Source organism: Fukomys damarensis, unplaced genomic scaffold (assembly GCF_012274545.1).
Source record: "Fukomys damarensis isolate Sample0158 unplaced genomic scaffold, DMR_v1.0_HiC HiC_scaffold_12, whole genome shotgun sequence".
NCBI classification, from domain to species: Eukaryota; Metazoa; Chordata; class Mammalia; order Rodentia; family Bathyergidae; genus Fukomys; species Fukomys damarensis.
In genome coordinates, this window is record NW_022900924.1 from 8835725 (window position 1) to 8845607 (window position 9883).

The 9883-nt window shown below is 42.2% G+C and overlaps 1 protein-coding gene across 2 annotated transcripts in view; it reads left to right on the forward strand.

The window, feature by feature from the left end:
• The first annotated feature begins 2760 nt into the window (after positions 1-2760).
• Usp30 (ubiquitin specific peptidase 30) overlaps positions 2761-9883 on the forward strand; it is a 27494-nt gene continuing 20371 nt past the window's right edge. Inside the window, exons 1-4 of one of the 2 annotated variants that reach the window (XM_033762387.1) lie at positions 2761-3336; positions 3448-3557; positions 4645-4827; positions 7439-7542. In XM_033762387.1, coding sequence (XP_033618278.1) covers positions 3458-3557; positions 4645-4827; positions 7439-7542 — 387 coding nt within the window. In that variant the 5' untranslated portion in view covers positions 2761-3336; positions 3448-3457. The remainder of the gene's footprint in view (positions 3337-3447; positions 3558-4644; positions 4828-7438; positions 7543-9883) is intronic. The other variant, XM_033762386.1, reaches the window with a different exon arrangement.

Genomic DNA, 9883 nt, shown 5'->3' on the forward strand with positions numbered 1-9883 from the left:
GACGGGCCCTCTGGGCTTCAGTCCTGCCACTGCAACAGTCTGTCAGTGGCCCCCGGCCACGCCATTGCTTTCTCCATCCCGTCGGCGCCCCGGGACTAAGAGGATCCCTCTGTGATGTCCGGGTCCCTTTTTCTGTCGGTGCCGCCCCGTCCCCTTAGTGCCTCCTGGGCCTAAGCATTCTAAGACACCCCCAATCCTTCTGGACCCTCCAGTCATAGCTGTTCCTGCGTTGCCAGAGTTTCACGATCTTACCAGGCTCCCCGGTCCAGCCATGGCTTTCACAATGTTAAAAGTGCCGCAACACCTGCCTCGCAAGTGCAAGGTCCCGAGTTCGGTCCTCGGTACAGTGCCCCAGGCCTGCTAGATACCCTCCATTTTGTCGGTACCCTTATTTCTTTCAGCATCCCCTCCCTCTTTGCTAGGGATCTCCACTTCTGAGTCCTTGTTCTTCTTAGTGGGAATAAATACCCTTCTTTTATAAGGGTCCTGGAATCAGCCAGAGCCCTGTAACCTGTTAAGGTTGCCCAGTCCTATTAAGGTTTAAAGCCCTTCCTTCCTGCTAGAACCCCCCAGTTGGCTACATGCTCAGTCTTTTGACAGCCTCATTTTTCTCTTTTTCACCATCCCCAAGGTGCTGGGCTTTGGAGCTGAGCACCACCCCTCCATGATTGTAAATGATTGAGACCTGTTGCTCAGTTTGGCTTCCTCTGGAAGTGGAGCAGTCTAAAGAGGTTCTTGTTCCAGGGCTGGAAGCCCTCAATGGCTAGCCTGTCCAGTGCCCTCATTCTGTCAATGGGAAATGGGCCTTGAGCTGGCCTTGCCTGTGGCCCCACAGCTGATCTGATAACAGAGCTAGGAAGAGAAACCAAATCTCTTTGCTGCCAGGCCTTGCCCCTCTCCTCAGGATTTCATTTTACAGAGGAATGGAGCTTGCCAAGGTGCTACTTAGCCTGGGATTTTTGTCCCTTGGTTTTTTTGTTCATGCTCTGCTGAGGACCTGTCCTCTCTCTCATCCCTTTGATGCAGTGCCTTCAGTTCCTCTCCTGAACTTTGTGGCTTTTTTTTTTTTTTTTTTTTTTTTTTTTTTTTGGTACGGAGGATCCGATTTGGGACCTTGTGCTTGTGAGACAGACAGCGGAACCACTGAGCTAAACCCCTGGCTGCGTGCGACTTTAAGTTGAGATTTTGAAGCTGGATAAGCATGGGTCCATAGTCACATTCCCTTGCTGTGACCAAGTTAGTGATATCACCTAGTTCCTTTATCTTTAAGAATGTGAATGATAAGTTGGACATGATGGCGAACACCTACAATCCCAGTACCAGGGAGCTGAGGCAGGAAGAATGCTGCAAGTTCTAGCCCAGTCTGGGCTACATAGTGAGTTCAAGGCCAGCCTGAACTACATAGGAAGACCCTGTTTCAAAAAAAAAAATGTGGATGATAGAACCTAACTGCATGAGGCTATTTTCAGGATAAGATTATCAGTGCCTGGCATAAATTATGCATCCTTAAATGAGTGCTTGCCAGGGGACTTTGAAGCCCTGGTCAAGCAGTGATAGTCCTTTATTACCTTTCCAGGCACAGTGATGCATTAAGAAAGTTCAAAATAAGCCAGCCGTAATTACATTCTGTAATCCTGTCATTCAGGAGGCTGAGGCAGAAGGATCACCATGAATTCAAAGTCAACCTGTGCTACATAGTGAGTTCAAGGCCAGCCTAAAGCACATAGTGAAACGCTGTCCCTTGAGAGTACAAAATGGGAAGAAAAGGGCTAAAGATGTAGGGAAAGTAGGAAGGGTAGGGGACTGGAAATAAGGGAAAAGAAAAAATATGAGAAAATGTAAAAATGGAAATAAAGAGTTTGTAAATGGGGAGGGGAAGAGGGTAAAGGGAGGGCAGGGACAAGGGGAAAAAATGAGAACCAAGAACTGTCATGTGAAGGTACAGGATCCCATTAATAAATGTAACTATTGTAGACCTAGATTGTACCAATAAACTCAACTAAAAAAAAAAAAAGAAACCCTGTCTCAACCCCCCAAAAAGTTCAAAATAACTTTATGAATGAACCTGAGGTTATAATACCTAATAGTTATAGCAGCTAATGTCTCTTAGGCTCTTAACTCATGTGCCCTATGTATTAGTGTTTAACTTCACTGCAATACTGTGAGGTAGGTCTCATGATAGTCTCCACTGTACAGACGAGGAGTCTGAGGCTTACAAGGTAGGATGATGCTGTAGGGCATAGAAAATCCAGGTTAGAGCCAGAGTAATAGGATTCCACTTTCTTAACCAAGTCTATGAATATTCTAGGGACTCTGCCTCAGAAGAACAAGTTTATTTGAAATTCATTCTGTGACACCAGGAAAATGCTGACTGTTGTACAGCAATTCACTGTTATCACTAAAGACTCTGCTGAGTTGAGGTCAAAATTATATTCACATGATCCAAGTATCACACACACACACACACACACACACACACACACACACACATCTATACATATGCAGCACGTCTATAGGCATATATTATACATAAATGTATGCACATAATGGTTTTCCTTATTTAGTAGAAATATATAACTTCGTATAGAAATGTTTTACATTACTGCTAAAGTTAAACAAATAAAAGTTTGTATTTCAAAAGCTAAAAAAAAAATTAAACAAAACATTACTGGTGAAGTTTTTTCATTTGTAGCAAAAAAAAAAAAAATGACTTCAGTGTTCAAGTGAAGCCTGAAATTAAGAACTTAATTTTATAAATATTTAGATGATCTTTTACTGTGCATTTAATATTCTAAAAGAAGTGCTACAGTATCCAGTCATTTAGCAGATACTGTTGAGAATCTATTATGTGCCAGGAAGGATCTAGGTAGTACTTCCGATGTATCAGTTAGTACAGCAGCCAGAGACCCCTACCCTTAGGGACTCCAGTTGAAGGCGATGGACAACAAAGTAGTGAATAAGTGAACTTGATGATAAAAACTGTAAGTCCAATAGTAAAAAGAAAAAAATAGAACGGGAGTGCAGGTTCCAGCTGTGTGTTTAGAATAGGCTTCTTTCAGCAGTGAAGGGAAACAAAGGTGAGGGAGGGAGCCAAGTAGTGATGTAGGGGAAGAGTATGCCAGGCTGAGGGAGCAGCAGTACAAAGGTCCTGAGGTCAACAGTGTAGGATATTGTGTCAGCCAGTGTGGTGGTGGAATGAGGCACAGGAGGAGGAAAACTGCTTTTCCTCTGAGACAGGGCTTTTGGAAGGCTGTATTTTGTCTTGGATTTTAAATCCCAATTTAAGCATCCCGGTTCTCAAGGCATAATCCTACCTATATTATCTTAACTTTAAAGGTAGGTAACTGGTGGGTTATTTTGACAAGATTTATTCTATTTGCCTAGGTCGGTACATTCACATACGGTGTTTGTAATGAAGGAAGACGGCAAAGTTATTTTCTTTTTTAGATATAAAGTCATGAAGAACTGGGGAGTTATAGGCGGAATTGCTGCTGCCCTTGCAGCAGGAATCTATGTTATCTGGGGTCCCATTACAGAAAGGAAGAAACGCAGAAAAGGTAAGGCTAGGGCCACTGCTTTGTGGTCTCTGGACCTGACTGATATCCTTTTTGTCTAGAAACAGTACGAAAATCTGGGGGAGCGGGTCATTTTTTTGGTCTCTTGTATCTTTAAAGTGAGTGAGGACTTTAGTGAAACAGTAGCTCTGCATGGACACATTATTTCCCACCCTATTGTAAAAAGATTCCTATTTCAGCACCTCTGAGGACTTGGGTTTAAGGCCCGCTTTTGTAATGTGGCTCTGATTGTCTAAGGGTTCTCATTAATATGGCAGTTTTGTTTTCAGTGCAACCAACTGTTTCATGCATCTATGGTTTCTCTGACTTTTTTGCTAGTAACAGTAAAATTTTCAAGTTAGTTTATTCACTAAGGAAACTATTTCAGTATTTTTTAAATGATTGCTTTTGTAAATGTTGCTCTACTTATTATCACTGATTAAAATTCAGCAAGTAGCCGGCTCATATGGCAAAATGTGATCATTATAAAATCTGGGGATGGTTGTAATTGAGTTCCTTATATATTTTTGCGAGTGTTTGAGAACCTTCATATGAAAAAGGTTTTTTAAAAAGATTTTTAGTAGAAAGAGAATTAATTCAAATTTTGTTGCTGTCTTTGCAGAAAGCTGATCAGAACTGGTAGAGTGATGCCTTTCCCAGTGATTGTTGCAAGAACAAAAATCATTGTCCTGGGAGAGCAACAACAGAACATTGTTTTCTGTTCTGAGAAACATTGTTTTCTTATTAAAGAAGAGACAGCTCACGAGAGAGTGAGGGAGTGAAGGAGAGGAGAGATGGTTACTAAATGTTTTTATATGTTTAATAATCAATCAAGCTGTGCCAGACACTGGATGGGTTTCAAAAATAGTGTGACAGGGTCCTGTCCTGTTGCTTACAGTCTGTAGGAGCGGAAGGCCCAGGGCCAGGGCACAGATTAATGCTGCCCCCGGCTCTGTGTGGAGAAGGACCTGCTCAGGTTGGGAACCTCAGGCTAAGACGGTGTTACACATACTCCGTCCTGGCTGGCAGAGAGGAGAAAAACTGGGGCAGTGTGATGTGCTGGTCTCTTCCTTCCCCAACTTTCTTTCAGGGCTTGTGCCTGGCCTCATTAATTTAGGGAACACCTGCTTCATGAACTCCTTGCTGCAGGGCTTGTCTGCCTGTCCTGCCTTCATCAGGTGGCTGGAGGAGTTCACCACCCAGTACGCCAGGGACCAGAAGGAGCCCCCGCCACACCAGCACTTGTCCTTGACACTGCTGCACCTCCTGAAAGGTACGTAGAGGAGCCACGTACATTCACAAAGCCGGTCAACTGACTGGCAGAGAACAGGTTAATAGCTGTACTGTGGAGAAGACTGCATCGATTATCACTAAGAAAGGCTAAGAGCCCAACAGATATAAACAGGTTATTTTTTTGTTTTTGTTTTTAACTTAAATCTAGCTGGGGATGTAGCTTAGTGGTACTGTCTACCTGGCAAGCACAAGGTCCTGAGTTTGATACCCAGTACCCCCCAAAAAAAATCCGGAACCACTTATTTTAAAATTCTTCAGTATAAATAACAGCTTTTTAATCGAGGAAAGGAATCCACTGCCATGTAAACATTTTCATTGTTAAGAAGTACTTTGATTTCAAAAGCATTAAAAAAAATGCCTTAGCCTAGGAAATAAGGTCATTCACAAGAAGTATACACATTGGTAACACTCCAGTGTTCAACTTGACATCATCACATCAAAGGCATATAAACAAAATAATAGTGCCTTTTTCTTTTCTTTTCTTGCCTATCAGCAAAGATTTAAAAATCCACAATTCTGGACAGCTGCTGGACAGCACATCCACACACTGCTACTGGGGGTGGGACTTAGTGTACCTTTCTGGAAAACAGTTTGGCACTGCCCAGTAATAGTTTACAAAATGTTCAGTACTCTTTGGCCCCATAATCCTGTGTCTGGGAGTCTATCTCATAGAAGTAGTTAGAAATCTGTACCCTGAGTTGGGCATGGTGGTACACTCCTATAAATAATCCTAGCAATCTGGCAAACTGAGGCAAGAGGATCTCAAGTTTGAGTCCAGCAGGGGATATTTAGTGATTTAGCAAAACTCTGCCTCAAAATAAAATATAAAAAAGGCTGAGGGGGGCTGGGGATTTAACTCAGCGGTTCAGCGCCTGCACAAGGACCCGAGTTCTATCCCCGGTACCAAAACAAATAAATTAATTAATTAAATAGCAATAAATAAATAAATAAAAAATAAAAATAAAAAAGGCTGAGGATATAAATCAGTATGAAGGTCCTGGGTTCAGTCCCCAGTATCAGACAGAGAAAAAGATAGTTAGTTAGATAGATAGAGGACAAGAGGGAGAGAGAAAGAGAGACAAACTGATTTACACAGGCTAGAAAAATGAAGTTCCAAGAGCAAACAAGTTTAAGGATGGCTGGACCCTATCTCCAACTTGGAGAGTCACAATACATATTGTTTGTTTTTGGTACTGGGGATTGAACTTGGGACCTTGTGCTTGCAAGGCAGGCGGTGGAACCACTGAGCTAAATTCCCAGCCCTCACAATATATATTGACTGGGTAAAGATTTGAAGTCATCTGTCCAACTTCGTGGGTATGTTTTGATTGTTTAATTTTTTTGTTTTGTGCTGTTTTTTAGACTGGATCTCACTATGTGGTCCAGACCGGCCTCAAACTTACTGTATAGTCCAGACTAGCCTGGAACTTGAGATCCTTCTGGGTCAATCTCCTGAGTGCTGGAAGTATAAGCATCCACTACCATGCCCAGCTCTGTGGTTTTTTTGTTTCATTTGTTTGTTTGTTTTCCAGTACTGGGGATCGCACTGGGGCCCTTCTGCTTCTGAGGCAGGCCGCAGCGGAACCACTGAGCCAAATCCCAGGCCCTACATTCTGACAGGTTAAGCATCAGGCCTTCTCAGTACTGGCTGCCCAGGCTCCTGCTTTCTCATATCTTGCCACTGAGGGTTGCCAGTTATACTCAGGCATGAGGGTGAGGATGGATTGAGGGAAGGGGTTCTTCAGTGTTCAGATCCTCCGGACTTGAAGTATTTAAAGGAATCTCTCAAGGCCACTGATAGCAAATCAGAGAAGAAACAGGCTGGGCCTCCTTAACCTGCGGAGTCATTGCATTTGCAGGCCCCTCCTTGATCTCTCACACCCTAGCAATACAGGTCTGGTACAATGTCCTGTAGGAAGTAGGGGGTCAAGACCTTAGGCCAAATCTACCCTGCCCCAGCACAGTTCATTTGTCTAGGCATTGCCTGGGAGGCTTTTGTGCAGCCAAAGTGAGTGGTTGCGACAGAGAACATAGAGCCCTTTACAGAAAAAGTGCCAACCTTAGCCTAGCTATAATTATCAATGCATAAAGCTGGTCAGATGTTTGCTTTTATTAGGTTTGATTACTTTTGATTACAAAACAAAGTACTCAGCAAGCCCTTTCAGGCTGCCGCATGTAGGTTGGTAACAATTTGCCATAATAATAAGAAACTAAAATACAAACAAGCAAAGGCCTGGAGCCACGGGAGAGAGTGCGGTGGAGAGGAGTTACACCCTGGGTGTGGGGCTGGACTTGGTGAGTGTTTCGGGGCCCTGAGAGTGGTGGGTTAAAGTCATTTTCACCCAGTGAGAACTTGCAACAGTAAATTTATGGCTAATGATAGTAATTTGAAGATCCAGAAATCAGTTACTCTGTTTAAATGCTGCAGCCTCATGCAAACTCACATTCTTTCATAATAGCGTACTAAACATTATAAAAAGCTAACAAGAGTGATAAAGGGGTCTAATTCCAGAGTGAATTTTGAGTTAGGATACAGTGCACTGTACAGGTTTCCTGGTAACTTTAATAATTGCATTACCTTTTGTTTCCAGCTTTGTCCTGCCAAGAAGTAACTGAGGATGAGGTCTTAGATGCAAGCTGCTTGCTGGACGTCTTGAGGATGTACAGATGGCAGATCTCTTCCTTTGAAGAACAGGTAAACACAACATGCAAATACTTTAGCTGGGAGAGTCCTTTCTCCTGGTGATTGGGCCCGACCTTCAGTACATCTCTGTCTCATTTTAAAAAAACTTACTGTTCTGGGATGAGATCCCTATCTTTCTTCTTGCTCTCCTGATCAGAGAGAATGTAAAGTTCTTTGTCACTCCGTGGAAGGAAGGTTAACAGGATGGGACATAAGCAGTTATCAGTGGACAGTTTTTCAGTTCCCAAGTGACTTTGCACTTTGGTGGTTGATAGGGATGTCTGGTGGGTCCTTAAGAAAGAGGCAAGTTAACTTTACTTTGGCAATTCAGAGGTTCAAATGAGACTATTTTGGGGCCCACTCTCCTTTTTAAAAAGTGAGTCTTGCAGGGCTGGGGATTTAGCTCAGGCACCTCAGTGCCTGCCTCATAAACACAAGGTCCTGAGTTTGATCCCTGGTACCAAAAAAAAAAAAAAAGTGAGTCTTGTTGGCACACACCTGTGAAGCCAGCACTCTGGACACTGAGGCTGGAGAATCACGAGTTCAAGGCCAGCTTGGGCTATATAGTGAGTTCAAGGTTAGCCTGGACTACTAGCAAGGCCCTGTCTTAAAAGAAAAAACCCAGTAAGTCTGTTTTAAGAAGTTGGTTTAAAGTGGCCCCAAAGTTGGAACATTTGTCACATGCAGCCCCAAGACCTTATTGTGCTCACTCCCACCTTCCCTTTTTATAACTGCAGCTTCACTGTTGTCTTTGAAGCCCAAAGAGGTGCTTCCCTCCTCCCCTGAGTCTACTATGACCAATAGCAAAGAGACCAGCAGGGGAAGCTCCAGGCTGAGAAATGTTATCTTTGCTGGCACACTCCCCAGCCATGTTTCTTAGATGGCCTTATCCTGCTCTGTGTGGACTTCTGCTACAGACACTAGACCAGAGAATGGAGGGGGTGACAGCTTTTAGGACCTCCCCAAACTGTGGGACTGGAATGAGAGGCATTTAAAAGACATGGCAAGGGAGATGACATTGGTACTGTTTGGTACTGGATATTAAACATAGGGCCTTGCTCCCTGATGGATTCACTGCTGAATTTTACAAGACATTTAGAGAAGAACTACTACCATTACTCTTCAAACTTTTCAATGAAATCGAAAGGGAAGCTATACTTCCAAATTCATTCCTGGAAGCAAGTATCACTTTGATTCCCAAACCAGGGAAAGATACAACTAAAAAGGAGAACTACAGACCAATCTCCTTAATGAATATAGATGCAAAAATCCTTAATAAGATACTAGCAAACAGAATACAGACGATTATTAAGAAGATCATCCATCCTGACCAAGTCGGATTTATTCCAGAGATGCAAGGGTGGTTCGACATACGAAAGTCAATAAATGTAATACATTATATTAACAAAGTCAAGGACAAAAACCATGTGATCCTCTCAATAGATGCAGAAAAAGCATTTGATAAAATTCAACACCCATTCATGATAAAAACCCTGCAAAAAATTGGAATAGATGGTCTATACCTCAATTTAATAAAGGCTATCTATGAAAAACCATCAGCCAACATCATATTGAATGGCCATAAACTGAAAACCTTCATGTTAAAATCAGAAACAAGACAAGGATGCCCATTATCACCACTTCTCTTCAATATAGTTCTGGAAACATTAGCCACAATAATTAGACAAGAGAAAGAAATTAAAGCAATAAAGATAGGAAAGGAAGAAGTTAAACTGTCATTATTTGCTGATGATATGATACTCTACATTGAAGATCCAAAAAACTCCACCAAAAGACTTCTAGACTTAATTGACAGATTCAGTAGAGTATCTGGATACAAAGTGAATACCCAAAAATCATATAGCCTTCTTATACACAAATACCAGACTCATGGAGAGAGAAATAAGGGAAAAAATTCCTTTTACAATAGCATCCAAAAAAATGAAGTATCTAGGAATCAATCTAACAAAAGAAGCAAAAGATCTCTACGCTGAAAACTACAACACTCTGAAAAAAGAAATTGAAGAGGATATAAAAAAATGGAAAGATATCCCCTGCTCCTGGGTAGGAAGAATCAACATAGTGAAAATGGCCATACTACCAAAACTGCTATATACATTCAATGCAATGCCAATTGAAATTCCAACACTCTATTTCACAGAACTACAAAAAAAAAAAAATCCAAAAATTCCTTTGGAACCATAAGAGACCTAGAATAGCAAAAGCCATTTTAGGCAACAGACACATGGCACCAGGTGTAACAATTCCCAATTTGAAACTATACTACAAAGCCACTGTGATAAAAACAGCATGGTACTGGCAAAGAAATAGGCCTGAGGATCAGTGGAACAGA